We start from the raw sequence: 21,357 nt of genomic DNA on the forward strand, positions 1-21,357 counted from the left end.
CACAAGGAAGAAAGCCACATTAAAATTCAGTACTCAATTTACATTGACAGCGTTGATCTGCACGCTGAGAATGGGCTACCCTTCACAGTAATGCAATCTGCCTCCCGTTTCCATCTCTTCATCTTCGTCCTCCTCATCCGCCTCGAGTCTCCGCGGCTCCGCTGTCTTCCTCGCAGGACGCGCTGACAGTTTTCCTCCGTCACCTGACGGATGGGCTGATCAGCTGTGCGGTGCATCTCTCCGTCTGTCTTTGTCTTTTTAATCCCGCCCGAGCGCTCTGAGTGCTTGTCACTCGGCGCCTGTTAAAAGACGCGGGAGACGTCACGTCACGTTCCTGCTCAGCTCGCAGGCGTCGCGCTCTTCAAAGACGCCTCTGTTCTCCCTCTGCGTTGGCCAACACAACAGCGTGCAGCGCTCCCGCCTGGTGCACGCGCATACACACCTGCGTGGCATGCATGCCTGCATTGTTTGTGTTTGTGTGTGTGTGTGTGTGTGTGTGTGTGTCTGTGTGTGTGTGTGTGTGTGTGTGTGTGTGAGTGCCTAATCCGTCACGCTTACCGTCATCATTAACGAGGAACTCCTGGCTGTCGTTGCCACGCCAACGTTGCTGTCATCTCTCCTCGTTCGATCTGTCGGCTATCCTCTCACTCTTCCTGGAGGTGGAGGTGGTGGAGGTGGTGGTGGAGGAGGAGGAGGAGGTAGTGGAGGTGATGGAGGAGGTGGAGGTGGAGGAGGTGAGGGTGGAGGTGGAGGTGGTGGAGAACGCGACGGGGAAGCCGCTCTTTGTTCCTCCACAGCATCATTCCTCTCCCCTCGGGCCCCTCTGATGGGCCTGGCTCATGAGGAGCCTTTATTATATGCTGGGGATTCCAACAACAACACTGTCAGCAAAGTCATACAAATTGTGCTTTGCTAAACATTCTCTGAAATTGCTCTTGAGCTCACCAATAGAAAAACAGCCACGTGGGGCAGATCATGTGGTACACAGAGAGGATAAGACTAATGTGTTGTGTTGTGTTACTTCGACCAGCTCCCTCACAGTGGCTATGGGCCGTATCGTAATAATATGATATAATAATAAATCCATTTATAGGATTACTTAAAGCTATACTTTAAGGGTGCTTTGGTACGGATGTGTTTTGATTTATTAAGCTGCTAGAAAGGTTTATTATCACACTTTATATTACATATTACATCTCATTGTTTGAATGACCCAGGATGAGTATGTTGTTATAGTTGTTTATGACTACAGTCCTTTGTTTGTGCGATCACATATTATACATATTTGCACATCAGTACTTGTGTGTCTTGAGTGTGTGTGTGTGTGTGTGCGTCTTGAGTTTGTGTGTGTGTGTGTGTGTGTGTGTGTGTGTGTGTGTGTGTGTGTGTGTGAGAGTGCGTGTATGTGTGTGTGAGTGTGTGTGTGTGTGTGTGTGTGCGTGTGTGTGTGTTTTGTCACTATCTGACCCCCGCCTGTCTCTGGCGCAGTCAGCACCTGCACCCGCACGTCCACCGCCCCCACGTCCCCCCCCTCCCAGGCTCCAGCGCAGCAGACCTGTGAGTAACCGACCCCCTCCCTCCGCCCCTCCGCCCCTGCCCCCTCCTTCCGCCCCCGACCCCCTGCCTCCGCCCCTGCCCCCCCCCCCCCCTCCGCCCCTGCCCCCTACCTGCGACCTTTAACCTCCAACCTCTAAACCCTTCTCCCCACCTCCGTCTGAGCCTGTCCAGCCCTTCTTGACCTCTGGGTGTGATGCCGTGCGTAGTGAATCACCGGGCAGGCTGGCATGATCCACTGTACTGGCACTCTACCACACTGGCACACTGGCACACTGGCATACTGTCTCCTCTGATGGATGGTATGAGCGTGGGTATGCTCCTTCTGGCCTCCTCCACGCAAGGCATACTCACACCACTGCACTGTGTGACCCTACACAAGGCATACTTACAGCACTGCACTGTGTGACCTTTGAACTCTGATCTCACACATCTGCCTTCTCCACGCAAGACATACTCACAGCACTGCACTGTGTGACCTTTGACCTCACACATCTGCCTCCTCCACACAAGACATACTCACACCACTGCACTGTGTGACCCTACACAAGGCATACTCACAGCACTGCACTGTGTGACCTTTGAACTCTGATCTCACACATCTGCCTTCTCCACGCAAGACATACTCACACCACTGCACTGTGTGACCCTACACAAGGCATACTCACAGCACTGCACTGTGTGACCTTTGAACTCTGATCTCACACATCTGCCTCCTCCACACAAGACATACTCACAGCACTGCACTGCACTGTGTGACCTTTGACCTCACACATCTGCCTCCTCTTCAGCTGTCTGGGCCACAACAACTGGACTTGCAATGTGTGTGTGTGTGTGTTTGTGTGCCCAAGTGTGTTTGTGCTTGTGTTTGTGTGTGCGCGTGTGTTTGTGTGTGTGCGCATGGTGTGCACGTGTTTGGGTGTGTGTGCGTGCGTGTTTGGGACATGGTATAAGCTAGGTGTTTGTGTGTGTGTGTGTGTGTGTGTGTGTATGTTTGGGACATGGTATAAGCTGTGTGTGTGTGTCTGTGTGTGTGTGTGTGTATATGTGTGTGTCTATGTGTGTGTGCGTGCGTGCGTGCGTGCATGCGTGCGTGCGTGCTGACCCACCACACTATAACAATGACTAAAGCTGTAACTCTCACGTGTGCTTCTGGCCCATCTCTGATTTGTCCTGCCAAGAAATATCTTGATTCTCACACACTTTTACCTGCAGCATGTAACTCTTTCACCCCCCCAGGAAACCCCTCTTTATCTGTCATTTCACCAAATATGTACTAAAATATATATATAGATATATACTGTAATCATTATGTGTATATAAGATTTGTCTGTTGCTGCTATATATTATTCACACATTGAAGAGGCTCATAATGTATGGCTGAGACAGAAGCAGAAGTGTAGCACAGTATTACCACAGTGCCCTGGAGTGTGTGTGTGTGTGTGTGTGTGTGTGTGTGTGTGTGTGTGTGTGTGTGTGTGTGTGTGTGATCACTGCACCCAGGACAGGCTCTCTGTATTATTAATGACCAGCTAGGGTTCACCTGCCTTCTCCAGCAGCAGTTTCACTAGCCTCTAGGTAGCAGGGTCCTCCATCTCCATCTGCATTACAAGCAGCTCAAATACAGTCTTTTATTTCTCTCTTTTCCCTCTCTCTCCCTTTCTCTATTCCTCCCTCTCTCTCTTTCTTTCTCTCTCTCTCCCTCTCTCTTTCTCTCCTTTTCCCTCTCTCTCCCTTTCTCTATTCCTCCCTCTCTCTCTTTCTTTCTCTCTCTCTCTCCCTCTCTCTGTCTCTCTCTCTCTTTCTCTCTGTCTCTCTTTTTCTCTCTCTCTCTCCCTCCTTCCCTCCCCTCTCTCTCTCTCTCCCTCTCTCTCTCACTCTCTGTCTCTCTCTGTCTCTCTTTCTCTTTATCTCTGTCTCTTTTTCTCTCCCTCCGTCTCTCTCCTTCTCTCTCCCTCTTTCTCTTTCTCTCTTTTTCTCCCTCTTTCTCACTCTCTCTGCCATCAAGCACTTTTGTCAACCCCATCTTTTCTTTATTCTCTGTCTATCTCTCTCTCTTTCCCCCTCTTTCTCTCTTTCTCTCTCTTTCTCCCTCTCTCTCGCATTCTTTCACTCTCTCTGCCATCAAGCACTTTTGTCAACCCCCATCTTTTCTTTATTCTCTGTCTATCTCTCTCTCTTTCTCCCTCTCTCCCTCTTTCTCTCTTTCTCTCTCTTTCTCCCTCTCTCTCGCATTCTTTCACTCTCTCTGCCATCAAGCACTTTTGTCAACCCCCATCTTTTCTTTATTCTCTGTCTATCTCTCTCTCTTTCTCCCTCTCTCCCTCTTTCTCCCTCTCCCTCTCTCTCTCTCACTCTCTCTCTCTGCCATCAAGCACTTTTGTCAACCCCCATCTTTTTTTTTACTCTCTGTCTATCTCTCTCTCTATATATCTCCCTCCCCTCCTCTGCTCTGCTCTGCTCTTCTCTTTCTCACTCTCTGCTTTGTTCTTTGTCTCTTAATGAAGTCCTCTCCCTCATTTCCCTGAGTCCAGCTTAAGGCTGCTCCTCGCCACTTCTCTTTTGTCAGCTCAGCGCTGCGTTAATTAGTCCTGTTGGCAACCCCCGCTCCCCCCCCCCCCCCCCCCCACACACACACACACACACACACACACGCCCCGTCCCACACACGCCCCCGTCCCACCTGTCTTCCTCTTCCTCACTCTCCTCGTCCTCATCCTCATCCTCAGACTCTCCATCACTCTTTGTCATCTTCTCCTCTCTTGTCCTCTGTCTTCCGTTCTCCGACCCCCTGAGCGCTGGTGTCTGTGGTGTTGACCTCCGTGACCTGATGAGAGGAGCCACCAGGTCATGGAGGAGGTGGAGGGTCAGCTCTTAGTCATCATCTTCATCACTGCTCCTCCTGTGCTTTGTGTGTGTGTGGAGTGTGTTGCTGTAATGAGTGGAATGTGTGTAGCATGACGGGATGTGTGTGTGTGTGTGTGTGTGTGTGTGTGTGTGTGTGTGTGTGTGTGTGTGTGTGTGTTTGTGTGTACTGTGTTGCCGTTAGGAATGGCATGTGTGTAGCATAACCGTGTGTGTTTGTGTGCTGAGTGTGAATGTCAGTGTGTTTCTCTGCATGTTAAATTGCGTACCCTCTGTGCACACTAATGTGTGTGTAAGGATTGCTGGTCACATTGAGAGCAAAGGTGTTTAAAATGGTGACGCTGATGAAGTGTCTAGTGTGTGTGAAATGGACAGTTGTGTCATGTGTGTACACTAATGTGTGTGTAAGATGGAAGACAGTCGTGTCTTGTGTGTCATTAATGTCATGGTTGTTTGCAGGCCCGTCCACCCAGGCCACTGGTAGCAAAGAGGCCACGCAGCAATGTGGGCTTGGAGAACAGTCCAGAACAGTAAGACACACACACACACACACACACACACACACATGCATGCACTCATACGCAAACATTCACACACACATACTCATACACACTTATACACACAAACACACACCAGATGCACTCACACGCACGCATTCACACACACACACACACACACACACACACACACACACACACTCTTACACACACTCATACACGCGCACACACACGCACACACACACACACACTCATAAACGCGGGCACACATGCACACACACACAAACACACGTGCACACATGCACACACACACAAACACACTTGCATAGACTAATACAGTCATATGTCCAAGTATACACATCCAAGAGTGTTTTGGATCGCTTTGGATCTTTAGTTGACGAGGGCACTACTGCAGATGGACATCATCAGATACACTCTTCACATCTGCTTTAGGACCGTCATTATACCCCCCTCATTGTCCCTCTCACACACACACACACACACACACACACACACACACACACACACAAGAACATGAGAACGACATCATCAGATACACTATTCACATCTGCTTTAGGACCGTCATTATACCCCCCTCATTATCCCTCTCACACACACACACACACACACACACACACAAGAACATGAGAACGACATCATCAGATACACTCTTCACATCTGCTTTAGTAGCGTCATTATACTTCCTCATTATCTCCCATGTTCTAAATAAACTTTGAGTTATTGCGGTGCAAGTGCGAGCGTGTCACTCATCTTCACACCTGGACTTCACACCTCACATGTTACGAGATTGCAGGGGCGAGTGTTACTCAGGCTGGGGGGGGAGAGGGGTGAGGGAGGGGGGTAGGAAGGGAGGGGGCAGTTATGGTGGAGGGGGGGGGGGGGGGGGGGTGTTTGGCTGACTCAGCAGGTGCAGTTTGACACTAATTAACTCTCGCACGTGTGCCAGACACCCCCGCAGGGCGCGTCCCTTTTATTCCCATTAACCGCATCCACACGTGACCACGGCCAGGGAGGAGCAGAGCTCAGTGCGCACTTAAACACGAAACACTCGTTACCCATCGCAAGCATTACCGAGTGCACTTATGATGTCTCAGAAATACACTTGGCTCATGAACGCGTGTTTGTGTAAGACTGACTCAGTAAATGCACGCATGCACACACATGCACGCTCACAGACACACACATGCACACACATTCACAGACACACGCATCTTTTCCACTCCTCTGTTGACATGCCACTCAGAGTTTCAGATAGTGAGGAAACTGGCGTGTAAACGGTTCAGATGCCTGTTCTTACATTCACACCTACTTTGCCAACCTCAAGCTCGCGATCGAAGCTTAATTAACCGTCAGCCTTATCCATATGTTTGCCTTATGTCGCTCGACTGCACCCTTCACACTCCATGAGATCTGTGAATAAGGATATGTCAAGGGCTTTGTCTTCATTTGATGAGTATTATCTAAACGCTGACATCAAGCCCTCAAGCAGCAGGGTTGTTATTTAGGTTTCATGGAAGTTCTCCTCAGTTCTGGATACTTCCGCAACTTAAACTTTAGCTCAACTTTAACATTTGATACACATTTACTGATTTGTTAGGTACTTGGTTTCCCTTGAGACATGTCGCCTTTTATCCCTCTTAACCAGAAGTGCACTGCCATCTTGTGGACTGTTTGGTATACTGCATGAAAAAAAAAAAACATTGCTGATTTGTGAAATTTGAGACACCATATCAACAACAGACAATGTGAAACTTTATATCAGGAACAAACTAGCAATACACGTCTCAATAATGTATATATTGTGTTTTAGCAGCTTAACAGGTAGGGCAAGGTGCTGATCCTTGAAGACTGAACACCTCTGTCAGTTAACTGGCTAATTGACCAACAAATCAACAGCAATCCTGTAGTGTCAGCCTACTGTAATGATTCAATCACTCATGATTCAAGACCAGTGTAAATGCTGACTCATGATTCAAGACCAGTGAAAATTGCTGACTCATGATTCAAGACCAGTAAATGCTGTGGGGAGAGCTCTCTTGATTAAATGTTTTAAAAATCTCCACCCGAATCCACCTCACCAGAGGCCATTGCTCGTAGTAAACAATCTTTTTGTTGACGGTGATTTCCTGTGCAGTCCAGTCATGTTGTTTCAGTTGAAAGGGTCATGTAAAACAAATCAGTTGAATGTACAATGACTCTCTTCCCCCTTTTTTTCCTCCCTCCTTCTCTCACTCCCTGTTGTCCCCCTCTCTCTGCACCATTCTGGTGCACGCCTGTGTGTGTACTCTGGTTTGGGGCTGCCTCTTCTTCTTCTTCTTCTTCTTCTCCTTCTTCTTCTTCTTCTTCTTCTTCTCCTCCCCCCCCCCTCTCTCTCTCTCCCTCCCTTGTCTGACCAGCTACATCCGCCCCACGCGGCACTACACCGTCTTTCTCTCCGAGGACGACTCAGCCCAGGAGCCCCAGCATGGCGACGACTCCATCACTGGCTTCCCCGAAAACTTTCTTTTCTCGACCCCCTTTGAATGGTCTCCCCCTTTTTCGCTTCTCTTCTCTTCTCTCTGCTTTTGCTCGTTGCTCTCTCTCTCACACACTGGTTGATGCTCATCTGCATGGCCATCCCTGCATGGTGTCTCACGCACACCTGACCAAAACAATGGCATTCATCGCATTCTGATTGGCTAGCTTTGCGTGGCTTTAAGAGATGATTGGCTGTGAGCGAGATCACATGACCTGGTGTGTTTATCTCCATTTCCTGGGTAACAGACTAACATGGGACATTGGTTGCTTTGAGGAGCAGGCTTCAGTCATGGCATGCCGTTTCATACTAATACAAAAACTTAACTTGAGATATATTTTGTATTAAAAGTCTTATTTGAAAGAAGGCTGTAAGTAGCTAACGTAGTGTGTGTGTGTGTGTGTGTGTGCGTGTGTGCGTGTGTGCGTGTGTGTGTGTGTGTGTGTGTGTGTGTGGTGTGTGTGTGAGAGAGAGAGAGCATTAGAAAGGGAGATGGAAAGTTTGAATACATCTGTAGAAGTACCATCTATGAAGGTATCCTGTTTCTTTTCTACCTTTGCGATTTATTCATGGTCACCTGATTTATCTTGTGGTTCCTTGCAGGCCGCAGCCCTATCGCTCTCTGAAGGAGTCTGACCTCATGGAGGGGGAGGAGGAGTACGGTGAGGAGCTGCCCCCCCAGGGGCACACGGCCCCCCCCAGCCCGCTCACGGAGAAGTACTCAGACATCAACCTCCTGGGCGATATCCTCAGCTACCAGGAGGGGGGGACAGAGAGCCAGCAGCTCAGCCTGGCCAAGAGTCTGGAGGACCTAAGGCTCACGAAAGACCCAGAGGACCTACAGGCCAAGTTCAGCTACCAGGTCCAAAATAACAAATATTGCACTACTTTAGCATGCTTAATAAAATCGCTTCATGTTCTCTTCATCGAGAACAGCACTACTGATAGTGGACTTCACCATCTTTGTGTAATACTTTAGTCTTAGTGTAGTAAAGTACATGCTGCATAGACTTTCTATAGAAGTGACTTTAAGTGACTACTCTGTGTGTTTTCTTTTCCTTTTTAGCGGATGGACCTCAGTGGCAGCGAGCGCACGCGAACACTACCGGGGCTCAAACACTCCAACCCCTACAACAAGCTGTGGAGCCAGGGGCTCGATGACATGGCCGTGCCCGGCCGCACCTCCCCGACCTGGGAGAGACCTCTGTCCGTGCCCCCCCTGGAGCCTCCAGACCCCCGCCCTCCCAGCGCGGACGGCTGCGGACCGGGCCAGGACCGGGCCCTGGATGGGGGCTGCATTCCCATCCCGCGCCCCCACGGCCGGAAGACCCCCGAGCCGGGCAAAGTGCTGGCGCCTCCGGTGCCCCTGCCGCGGGCACCCAAGCAGGATGGCGGGCTGAGCGCTGGCGGGCACGAGTTCCGGCAGGCCCTCAACATGTCCCCTCTGCCCTCCTCCTCCTCCTCCGCGGTCTCCCAGGACACGGACCTGATGAAGCAGGAGGTGGACCTGCTCAGCCTGCTGGACCCCCTGAGTTCAGCCTCCGCCGCCGCCTCAGCATCCTCCTCCACCTCCGTTGCCGGGGAGACGGACCCCACAGGGACCACGCCACAGCAGCAGCCGCCCCCTCCGCCGCAGCGGCCGTACCCCCAGAGCCTGCCTCCGTTCCCCCACGTCCCCCTCAACCCATTCGCCCCTGGCCTGCCCTACGCCCCTCACAGACCCTACTCCCCCGTGGTGGGGGGCAACCCCTTCAACTCTGCCTACCTGCCCCCCCATGCCGCGGGCGGCTACTTCCACCCCTCCACGGCTCACACCCCCCCGCACCCGCTCTCCCTTCCGCCCGGCATGTTCCGCCACCCCTCCCCGGCGGGGCCCGGCCTGCCCCATCACCCCCTGGGACCCCTGCGCCCCTTGGGACCCCTGGGACCCCCCGCCTTCACCCGCACGGGCCCCCCTCCGTCCTCCTCCTGCAGTAGCGGAGCCCTCTCCTGCCTGCTGGACTCCCCCGCCGCGCCCACCTCCCGCCCGCTGCCAAAGCCCCTCGGCGGGGCGGAGGACCCCCCCTCCTCCTCCTCCTCCGACCAGCCCCCCCTGGACCCTTTCAGCGACCTGCTGGCCATGGCCAAGCCGGCGGTCGCTCCCCCGGCCCCTCCCAGGAAACGCGTGGAGAACCTGCGCGGGCACTGGGAGACATTCGACTAGTCCACGCACTCTTCCCCCCCGCCCCTCCCGTCGCCCCCCAACCCCCACCCTCATAAAAACAAACCAGCCTCCTTCTGCTCTGTCTGTCTGTCTGTCTGTCTGTCTGTCTGTCTGTCTGTCTGTCTGTCTGTCTGTCTGTCTGTCTGTCTGTCTGTCAATCTGCTGCTGACCAATGACAGACTGTGCTGGGTTTGTTCGTGCGAGTCACATGACCAAAGGAGAGCTCAGTGGTAAAGGGGTGTGTGTCTGCTAAAATCTTTACACCCTCGAATCCCCATAGACTGCCTGCGTGTGTGTGTGTGTGTGTCTGTGTGTGTGTGTGTGTTACTGTGTGTGTGTGTGTGTGTTACTGTGTGTGTGTGTGTGTGTGTGTGTGTGTTACTGTGTGTGTGCGTGTGCACGTGCGCTACACATGGGTTTAGAGACTGCACCTGTCATCTCTCTTCTGATCTTTCGTTCTCGACAGAGCGGCCCCTTCTGCTTCGTAAAGACTCCGCTTTCTTTCTCGTCGGTTGCCTTTTTTCCTCCGCCGACATCGAGACGTCCGTAGGGTAGGGAAGAACCCCCACCGCCCAGCACTGGCGAGGGGCTGCTGCAGTGTGTTTGTGTAGACCCTCTACCCTCCAAGGCCAGTCATGTGTCCCTGCTGTCTGTCTGGGTGACTCAAAGAGGCTAACACGTCACTCGGCCAGCCCCTGCGTGTCGTCTGCAGAAACAGGGCACAGAGGAGGGGGGGTCACTCTGCCACTTTCTGAGGACAGAGACGAAGGGTCTCAAACACACGGACAGCATTGTGCTTTTTAAGCTGTGCAGACCAGATGTGCGGACGGACCCCCAGAGCGGAGGACTGAAATTGCCTTTTTTGAAGGGACATTCACTGGATAAGGGAGGCGAACTTAAACATGTATAAGCTTTTTTCTCGTAGTATAGCGCTCTATGTCCAAATCACTGCAGTTATCCAGGGTAGGCCTCGACAGCGACACGACTCTGTTCATGTGAGGTGGATATCAGAGAAAAGAAATTGTATGAGCTGTGCACAGATATTGTTTGCTTTTTGTTTTCTTTGCCAATAATCATGTTTTTGTTTGTTTTTTTGTTTTGTTTTTGTTTTGTTTGGTTGGCCTTCTGAGTCTTTGAATAGACTATATTATTGTATTTGCTGCTTTTGAAGTGCAGTGCCACTCCCAGCCTACGATGATTCGTCGCAGTCCGAAGGGTCTGGTCACCCTTATGAGAAAAAAAGACTTAATCACCATAGTAACATTAATCAGGTAAGATATTCTTTTGGGAAATTTCTAAGGGCCAGCATACTTACTGTCTGAACTCCAGTAATCAATCTGAATTGCGTTTCATAGTCTGGCTAATACTGCTCTCGCTTAGTGTGCCTCTTAGCTAATAGGCCATAACTACTGTTGTACAAACAACCCCTCACTACATGAGTAGACCAAAATATTGTATTATTATTATTATTATTATTATTATTATAATATTACCATGGCCAGGATTTCCACTGAAATAATAAACCGCCTCTTGATTGTTCATTCAGACTCTGCAGCTAGTCCTCCTGCCACTAGTTATGGGGTAGTTCAACCAGACTAGTGGGGGTTTGGCTTAGATAAGGTTCATGCTAAACGCTACTAGAATTTTGCTAAACAATAATAGGGTTGCCATTTTCTGCCAGTTATAATCGCCAGTTAATCATGCCAGTTTTAAATTGAGGGAGCATAGCATACTTTTCCGAAAGCTGCTCACATGTACTGTAGTTCAAAGGGAAAGGAGGCGGGCTGCAGAGCTGTTCCTGAAACACTATTATGATGGCCTGGAAAAATGAGGAGGAGGCGAAAGGAAAAACAAATGCAGTTACTTTAAATTGACTCGGCAGGTGGACTTGAATTCACTCTCTGCACATACACAGAGATTCCATGGGACAACACAGATTACTGAGATTACAGGTTACTGAATTACTTTACTGAAAGGGAATTTTACTGTTTTAAAGAGGCATTTTCCTTGTCCATATTGCAGACGATTGAACTCCGGGGATCACTTAAGCAGTTCTTGGATCTTTTTTGCTGACTACCATATATACAGTTTGAAAGGGGGTACTGTTTTATTGATGTGACATGCCTTGGCAAACATAATGAATACTAAAAGACTGTACTTTGTGTGATATATCGATTGATGTACATCATGTACAGTATATAAATATGTATTATGAATCAAATTAGAAAATCACTCATTTTTAAAAAATCTAATCATGTATAAGTGCTGAAGAGCCAAGAGCCATCGTTAGTTAGTACAGCCTTCAACCCCAGAGGAAGCGAGTAGTTCTCACGAGGTCACCATGTATTTCCATGGACCACAACCATTTTACTTTGTTACATTTTGAAACAAAATCAAGGGAGTGTATGAGGCCATAATACACAACTACATGTGATGTGACGCTGATCATCAGTCCTTTCTGTCATAAGAACTTTGTCACTCCAGTATCTATCGTACTAGCAAAGAGATCCTTTTAGGGACAGTCTGTCTAGACTTTTAGCTGGGTGTTCATTCTGTTTGATGCACATTTCTGGGTAAGGCACACACACCTCTCTCTCTCTCTCTCTCTCTCTCTCTCTCTCTCTCTCTCTCCCAGACAGAGCACTTGGGGACGTTAGCATAGCGGTCACAGATTTTAACGAATCCTTGTCTACAAATGTTGCCTTACAGCAAAAAAAAAAAAAGAAGGAAACTCTATATGTGTAGGTTCATTTCAAAAGTGTTTGTCCAATACAACGTGTGTCGGTCTGTCTTCATGACTTTGCTTTTAAGGAAAGAAAAATGACACTGAGGCTATTAACGTCTGTCCTCAAGGATCGCTATTTTAGCAGTTCGGTTCATTTCTTGTCAGGTGTAACGCTTAATATTTTGTCAGTGTTGCCAATGCTCAGCTTTAGTCTCCCATGATTAAAGTGGGTATTCAATTCAAAAGCCCTGCATGGGGGGTGATACTTGAGTGAACAGCTTTAATAACCTCAGGAATAGGATTTTTTTGCATAGTCCAATACCCCCTATTCTCCTCGAAGAATGTTTCCTATAGAAATGTGAACTTATGTCTTTTATACATACATGGAGCACTTTGTGTTTTTGTTTGTTTGTTTTTTTTGTTTTGTTTTGATGATGTTTTTGTTGAACTATCACACTATTAAAAGTGCACATATCCTCACAGTCTGATGGTCTGCAGTGCTTTTAAACCCAGGCGGGGCTGGCTGCTTGTACTGTAGTCACCCCCTTGGATTTTTTTTTTTTATAAATCAGTCATGGTCAATATAAGTTGGCTTTTTTGACAAAAATAAATTAAATAAAAACTCTATGATGTCAAAGTGAAAACAGATTTCTACAAAGTAATATCAATTAAATAAAAATATGTAATGTAAAACTAGAAAATGCATTTCCTGATGAAAAATACCAGTGCATGAAATGCAAAAGTTAAGAAAGGAAGAATAAAAGAAAGAAGGGTGAAAGAAGGAAAGAAGAGTGAAGAAAGGAAAGAAGAGTGGAAGGAGGGAAGACGAGTGGAAGAAGGAAAGAAGAAAGGAAAGAAGAGTGAAGAAAGGAAAGAAGAGTGGAAGAAGGGAAGACGAGTGGAAGAATGAAAGAAGAAAAGAAAGAAGAGTGAAAGAAGAAAAGAAAGAAGAGTGGAAGAAAGAAAGAAGAGTGAAGAAAGGAAAGAAGAGTGGAAGAAGAAAAGAAAGAAGAGTGGAAGAAGGAAAGGAAGAAAGGAAAGAATAGTGGAAGAAGGAAAGAAGACAGGAAAGAAGAGTGGAAGAAGGAAAAAAGAAAGGAACGAAGACTGGAAGAAGGAAAGAAGAGAGGAAGAAGAGTGGAAGAAAGGAAAGAAGAGTGAACAAGAGTGGCTCTGGATAAAGAGAGAGTGAAGAGGGAAAATATTGAAAGATTGAGAGAAAAAAGAGTGAAGCAGAGAGATGAGTGTGAGAGAAAGTAGTGAAAGGCGGAGAGAAAAAAAAGGAGAGTATGGACGGTGTCTCCTAATATTCCTAGTTATACAGTTGAATGGAGAGGGACAGAGAGAAGAGTCATGCTTAAAAGTGATTGGGTGCAAAAAGAGCCCGGGTGACTTAATGTTGAGTTTCGAACGACTCTTGAGAGACAGTTGCTATACCAACGATAGCATTACGTAACCAGGATGCCACAGAGCCCGGGCACTTTTTGGCTATCAGTTAGAGAGTCTCAAGAACCGTTCGACAGCCATTAGCTACTTTTTAGTTGCTTAATATTGTGCCTAAACGAACACTACATACCGGAACACTTTTTTGGCTATCAGTCAGAGAGTATCAAGAGTTGTTCGAAAGCCATCAGGTACTTTCTAGCCGCTTAATATTGGCTGCGGGTCTCCTGTAAGTAAGTATATATCAACAGGTTTCGTCGCTAGCATCTCGCGATTAGCAATTCCTCCTTTTGTGCGACAATATTAAGCGCCTAAAAAGTAGCTGATGGCTTTCGAACAACTCTTGAGACTCTCTGACTGATAGCCAAAAAGTGTCTGGGTACATAGTGTCCGTTTAAGCACAATATTAAGTATTAAGTTCTTGAGTAAAATGTTGTGCAAACAATGCCATGTTTTGTTCAAATGTAATTGTGGGTGCCATCAGATATGTCTAAAAATCACAACACATTAAGGACTTTCTTAATTTAAGCACAACAATAGATGAATAGCTTATAGCTAACGACATGCTAGCTGATGAAATGTGTTTACTTTGATACTATAACAAACTAGCGAGTCAACAACTTTCCTACCACAGTCAAGCATCAAGCACATGGTTGTTTTGGTTGGTTTATTGCAGGTCAAATACGAGCAAGCTGGTCTCAGGCAGCGAAGTACAATGCGAGATGCTCTGAAGTAAATAAGGTTAAGAGGAATTTAATACAGCGCCAGGCTGTGGCTTCCAAAAAGAGCCCGGGTGACGTATTGCTAGCGTTGGCATAGCAACTGTCACTCAAGAGTTGTTCGGGCTCTTTTTGGCACCCAGTCACTTTTAAGAATGACAGCACCAATGATCTTACCAGCTGTGTTCACTATGCGTTGCAGTGCTTTCTTACTGTGTTCAGCTGGCCCCGATGGTCATACTACGTTGCTATGTAAGAAGGGTTCCCTATAACTTCTTAAATGTTCATGTAACGAACAACCAAATGGGAAAACTTTAAGTAAACGTGTCAAATGTGATGATCAACATTAGGAAAGCATTCACCTTGCATAAAAAAAATATTTGTAAAATGTAATGGGTAACATTAGGAAAACTAGTGCAGTGCCCGTAGGAATTATGCATTCTGTAGTGTTAGCAGACGTAGGTGGAGCTGTTGGGTAGTGTAATAGCAAGACATATTTGCACTCCACAAAGGTACAGGTTACACTTAAGTATTATTGTGATGCATGTTTCATTTTCATTAAGAAATGTTTTAATGTTGTATAGCCTTTTTGAATAATGAGAAAACAAAGTACACACGAATTACAACAGATACAACGGGACACTAATACATCGGAAAACCTCTCTCATTGCGTCAGTAGATGTATGAACGCATGGTCACTGGTCTAGGCTAACCAGCAACGTTGAATAGAAAGCTAACTCTTATACAAATACATCAAACTACAATATACTACAATATACTACTTAACATGGTAATGAGAGTTGGTTACATGCCAGGCCCATACGCATCAGCTTGGGTAAAATCTATGACGCTACTGTTCTATGACTATGACATCATTCACGTTGCGCGGGTCCGCCCCTCTTTCTCTGAATTACTACACTACCCATAGTGCCTCACTACCAATAGTGCCTACGGCAAACGATAAAATACAGATATGTCGCGAACTATGAATTCAGAAATCTTCAAAATCAAGGATGCACAGGTTCATGACATGCGTAAGCTACATGCAAAATCTCATAACTAACGTAACTAACGTCAGGGAGATACGCCCTAGACAGACTGACTGACAGACAGACAGACAGACAGACAGACAGACAGACAGACAGACAGACACACAGAGATTTCTGGATTTATAGATAGATGTTTAGGCCTGTTACACTTAAAGACACAATAGGTGTCAAGACTTATGACTCTTCAAACTAACATTTCAGAAACACACCAAAAACTCCACAAAACCGATGTGCCTACAACTAAATGAGAATGTTACAAGACATGTTACCCAGGCAAACTATTTGTTTTTACCTGAGTAGACCTTCACAATTTGCATAAAATAAGTTTCATATTTATACGGCATAGAATTTAAGAGATTTCACAACAAAATCTTCCTTAAAAGTCTTAAAAATATGAAAATATTGAACTGAACAGGATATGGATACAAACAAGAGTATTGATTAGCAAGATCAGAGTCAGAATCTACAGCTCCAGATTCAGGTTCATTTCCAGATCAGAGTCCCCAAAACTCTGGGCCATAATCAGATGGTGGGGCTGAAACACACAGTGATGGAGATATTAGAAGAGAAACTGTGTCATCCCTAAATCAGTAACTTGGCCCATCTTAAGACAACAATGACAGTCACTGACTTTAGATCATTTATAAATAAAAAATTGTTGAATTATAATAATAACAGATAAATCACTTTGATCGGGCATAATCTGCTACAAACACAAAACTGGAAATCAAAAAGTAGATTTGTTGTTCTCCTGTATCTTTCTGTTTTACCTGTTTTCTACGGTGCATGAAGACCACAGCTCCAACCACACACAGAAGTGCAACTCCAAGCACTACAACAGGAATCACTATAGGCACAGTGCCTACACCTGGATCAAGTTCTACAAAAAGAAATGAATGAATAATGAAAACATTTTCATCTGATCTCTGAGACAATAGGTGGCCAATGGAATAATAATACATGAGAACTAGGTGACTCGTACAAGATCAATAGATAAATTACCCAGTGTGACGTTTAGTTTGTTGTCCAGGCTGAGGTGTTCGACTGTGCAGGAATAAAGGTGCTTCTCTTTTAGTTCCTCTGCACTGACCTCCAGGCTCTTCCTCTTCTGGTATGTTCCATCTAGATTAGGTAGCAGCTCCCTCCCAGTGATCTGGTGGTCAGACACAGGCTGGCCGTCTCTGAGCAGGGTCAGGTTGATGAGACGGGGGTAGAAACCAGTGGCCAGGCAGGTCACTTTGACCCCTCCAGGTGGGTGTGTCTTCTGGAGGAGAATGACTCTGGGCTTCACTGCAGAAGATGAAACGTAGTTGTTAACACAACTCTAGTTGACTAGACTAGTTGTTATCCTAGAAAAAATAATCACTAAATATCTTATTTAGTAAACACAAGAGACGACTATCATACCTTTTTTCATCACATCAGTTTTCTTCACATGAAGGCTATTCTTCAGGAATCTAAAACAGGCTGGGCTGTAAATCATCTCAAGATGTTTTAGGGCATTGCCCGAGTGCATTATCCCCTCCACCTGAAGAGTCTTCTCTTGCGTATTGAATTGCAACGCCCCTAGAATCACTGTGTTGAGGGCAGCCCATAATCGGAGTAGACCAGGGGTGTCATCATCAAGTAGCTCACAACTAACCAACTCCTGTACAGTTTGTGCTCCTTTGGCAGAGAAAAATAAATTAGTGCCTCCACCGAAATGGTCATACAGTGGCCGCTAGATACAGCAAGTATTGTTGATTATTAGCAACGATTGTCAATATTACCCACTAATGTTTTCAATTACTTTTCTAAATTATTATTAAATATAAAAATAAAGATTACATTTTATTACTGATGGAACCAACAATAATACTAAGGGCCTGATTTACTAATATGCGATCGCTGCTTAATCTGCGTTCGCAGATTAACGCACAGTGTTTTTGCGCATTTTCCGTGGTATTTATCATGCCAGATCTGCGCTGGGCAAACTGTGCTTACTCCGCCCTTTAAAGAGCCTGATTTACTAACATTGATTTGCGAACGCATCTTAATCTGCACCTTTGCCAGGCGCACATTAACGCACAGTGTTTCCCCGCATTTTCCGTGATATTTATTAAGCCAGATACGCGCTGGGCAATCATTATTTAGCGCACCGTTAAAAGACTGGAGAATTTGCCAGCAAGTTACTTCCACCATGGAGATTCGAGGAAGAAAAAACTAAGGTTCAGCAAAATAGATATAGCGAGATAGATATATCTGATTCAATGGGTTACTGTATATTGTTGTTTTGCCCGCCATCACTTACAGCAAGATGTTTAAAAGAACACGATTATAAATAATATGCTATTGGTGGCATTAATGCATAAACTGTCTATTATAACAATATAGATGTGTACATGGCGAGATTAATACGTTCTACAAGGGACATGGGTTCACTACAATATATCCCCACTGAAACAAATACATTTACCAAGTAGCCAGGCCTCTCCAAAATCACCGTTGCTCAATCATGGATAGATGGCACTATTCCGGAAGATAAAACTGTCATGGACAGACCACTACCACGTAAGTAATGGTCATGTTGGCATCACATATGACCTGGACATTCATTGAATATGTGCGCTTTCTGTTTCGGTAAACGTGTTCGTGGATTGAAGGTGGGACTGTTTGCATGTGGGTGCGATCAATTTCTCCAATTACGTTCGAAAAGTTTAATTTCATATGAATATATGAATTATACGAGTTGAAAAAAATATTTCTGTTCGCTATCTCTGTCTATGACTTCGCCTTGCTGCTGCCATATCAACGTTTTCAGACTCAGTGGAAATGCGCTTCCTGGTTAAGACGTGCTTTTATGAGGCGGAGAATTAGAACGCAAATCAGAGACGTGCGCTCCCCAGGCAGTTTAGTGAATACCACGGAGTTCATCATTAGGCGCACTCCTCCCATTAAATAGCGCTTCACGCCTACGTTACCACCCACGTTTCCGAACCATCCCACCTGTTTGCAGGTACACACCCTCAAAGCGTTAATATGCGACTCTACTCAAATGCGCCCCCTTAGTAAATACCGTTTTATGTTTACGACCGCTATTTTATAATGTTATATTATATTATAATGTTAGCTGAATATAAATATGTTGAACTAATGTTACAGATAGTGGACTTGTGATTCACTGGTAGGATTTCTACACTCTTGGTGATACTGACCCATGTGACTCAAAGGACACGCAAACCCGGATCTGTTTAATGTGTGACTCAGAAAAACTAGTCGAGTTTCTCTAGATCTCTACAATGCAAAGCAGGACACCTGATCACCTTATATACATTCCTGTTTCAAAGCAATGAACCCCATCCCATACCTACACTGCAATAACCAGTGATGGTGCTGAATAAATGGCACTTGAGGAGGCACCACACTTACCATGTGTATGGTTGAACTGATATTTATAGAATATGCCTTTCAAGCCCGTTTGCATCTCTCCAAAAATCCAGCTTGCATCTTTTTGGTCTTCACCTTCATTTTCTGACTCATACTGTCTGTAGATCAGGCTCTTCACATTTGAATCATAGTAGGCCACCTGGATGTCATCCAGCATCACCACCACACTGAACTCTGGAAAGGGTGTGTCTCCAATGATCATTGTTGACAGAACCCACAGAGAATGAGAGCCTGTGAAAATAAGTATGGACTTGAATATTTAAAAGATTAGCCTACGCCGTGTGTTTTTTTTTTTTGGAGCCAAAAATAGAATTAATTGTAAAACATTTTTTTTCAGCACCCCTAGAAAAATCTTATTATTGAAATCTAACTGAAGTATATTTCCAGTCATGCTTTACATTTTTAAGGTCACCTGTTTAATTATGAACTCTTAAGAGGTTAACCATGACTTCCTGTTCCACTGACGTACAAATATGAGGTGACACAGGCCAAATTCCATTAGTCATTCATCTCTATGGGAAAGACCCAAGAACACAGTGACGATATGCGATGAAAAGTTGTTGAGCTGCACAAATCAAGAAATGGACACAAGAAAATCTCGTACCAGTTGAAAATACCCATTTCCACTATCATGGAAAAAATAAAGAAGTTTAAAGCGTCAGGAGATGTAAAGAATCAGCCTGAAAGACGACGTGTGTGTACATTGACCCCACGCACCGTGAGGAGGATGGTTCGACTGGCAAAATAATATCCGAGGATCACAGCTGGAGAATTGTAGAGGTTAGTTGAGTCTTGGGGTCAGAAAGTCTCCAAAACTACCATCAGACGCCACCTACATCACCACAGGTTGTTTTGGAGGGTTGCCAGAAAAAAGCCTCTGCTGTCAATCAACAACAAACTAAAGTGCCTACAGTTTGCCAAATGGAAGTTAGACTTAAATGGTCAGATGAGACCAAAATAAAGCTTTTTGGCAAAAACAACAAAGGTGGGTTTGGCGTAGACAGAAAGATAGCCATACAGAAAAGCACCTCATACCCACTGTGAGGTATGGTGGCAGATCTTTGATGTTGTGGGGCTGTTTTTCTTCCAAAGGCCCTGGATATCTTGTCTCCATCAAATACCAGCAGATATTAAATGAAAACCTAACAGCCCCCTCTAGGAAGCTTAAATGGGCCATGGTTGGACCTTCCCGCAGGACAATGATCCAAAGCATACCAGTGTAATGCCCTCTGAGTGAAGGTCCCTGAGGTGCAGAAGGGTTCACCTGGGCAAAAGCCGCCAACTTACACAGTTTTAACATTACACAATACTTCAAAAGATGATCAGAAACATATATTGTATGACACATTGCAATCTCTTTTTTTTTACCAAGGCTACCACTTAGCTTTAATGGTACAAAACAGAGTGACAAACTGCAGTATTCAGGCTATGAAAATAAAGCATTACCTGATTTCACAGTCGAGAAAATCTGGAATGAACAGAAAAGGAACAGTAGCGGCAACATGGTGACGGACGTATCCTGTGTTGCTTTCAGTTCGAAATATTATGCCTCTAGTTTCACCGAGTGGAATAGTTCACCTGAACGCCTGTCACTGTACGCAGGATTCATGTGAGCTTTGTTCCTTATTGAAATGGTTTGTTAGACACAGCCCCCAAATATTTAGTTTGTCATATTTTGATGATATCTGTATTAGTTTGTCATATTTTTGATGATATCTGCTACTCAGACCTGCTAAACAGGATTGCTGGTGTCAGTAGCAAGGGTTAAAGTCTATTCGAGGTCGATGTAAAACGGCGTGAACTAACTGTACTGTAAATTAGTGTTTTTAACACAGACATACTTTAAATAAAATTATACCATATTCGGTTGAAGTCTGTGGAACCTGCCATGCACTTTGACTTAATCCAGCCCATTTTAGGAAATGCCAAAGATCAATTAATTTCAACGTGAAAAAATTAGTATGTAGTGAGTGTTGATGCAGGTGCTCAACGCTGAGATTGACCTTGAGACTCCTGTTACAAAGCTTTCTCTTCGTGTTTTTACTTCTGTTTACTTCCTGGAGCAGCATAACTTCATACTTACTATATACAGTATGAGGAGTTTAATGACACACTGAGGTTCTATAGATCAGAGTGCTGACAACCTAACATTTAGAATGAAACACAAAAACATGAAATCTCAAGCAAGAAGTATTCTTTTACTTTAAAGGGGGCAAGCCGTTGTAAAGTCATCATGCTGTGTAATTGTGTCTGAGTTAGCCCTGGTGTCTGATCCAGCTAGGGATTCATGTCCAACACAGGATGTCTGTCTGTGAGCTGCTGGACAGTGTGCCACGACAG

At 45.7% G+C, this 21,357-nt stretch overlaps 2 protein-coding genes across 5 annotated transcripts in view; one reads left to right on the plus strand and one right to left on the minus strand.

Moving 5' to 3' along the window:
* The window catches only part of dennd1a (DENN/MADD domain containing 1A), a 105,570-nt gene extending 92,725 nt beyond the window's left edge, over positions 1-12,845 (plus strand). For 3 of the 4 annotated variants that reach the window (XM_080842183.1, XM_080842186.1, XM_080842185.1), the window contains 5 exons: positions 1,489-1,557; positions 4,879-4,949; positions 7,334-7,462; positions 8,056-8,314; positions 8,519-12,845. In XM_080842183.1, the coding sequence (XP_080698309.1) occupies positions 1,489-1,557; positions 4,879-4,949; positions 7,334-7,462; positions 8,056-8,314; positions 8,519-9,655 (1,665 nt within the window). In that variant the 3' untranslated portion in view covers positions 9,656-12,845. The remainder of the gene's footprint in view (positions 1-1,488; positions 1,558-4,878; positions 4,950-7,333; positions 7,463-8,055; positions 8,315-8,518) is intronic. The other variant, XM_080842184.1, reaches the window with a different exon arrangement.
* A 3,209-nt stretch (positions 12,846-16,054) lies between these two features.
* On the minus strand, positions 16,055-20,521 carry LOC308368422 (major histocompatibility complex class I-related gene protein-like; the record flags this gene model as incomplete). Its single annotated transcript, XM_080842592.1, has 5 exons — positions 16,055-16,126; positions 16,362-16,423; positions 16,594-16,881; positions 19,093-19,248; positions 20,464-20,521. 5 exons carry the CDS (start codon positions 20,519-20,521, stop codon positions 16,055-16,057), a joined length of 636 nt encoding a protein of 211 aa, XP_080698718.1.
* Positions 20,522-21,357: the final 836 nt, after the last annotated feature.

Source organism: Sprattus sprattus (assembly GCF_963457725.1).
Source record: "Sprattus sprattus genome assembly, chromosome: 7".
NCBI classification, from domain to species: domain Eukaryota; kingdom Metazoa; phylum Chordata; class Actinopteri; order Clupeiformes; family Clupeidae; genus Sprattus; species Sprattus sprattus.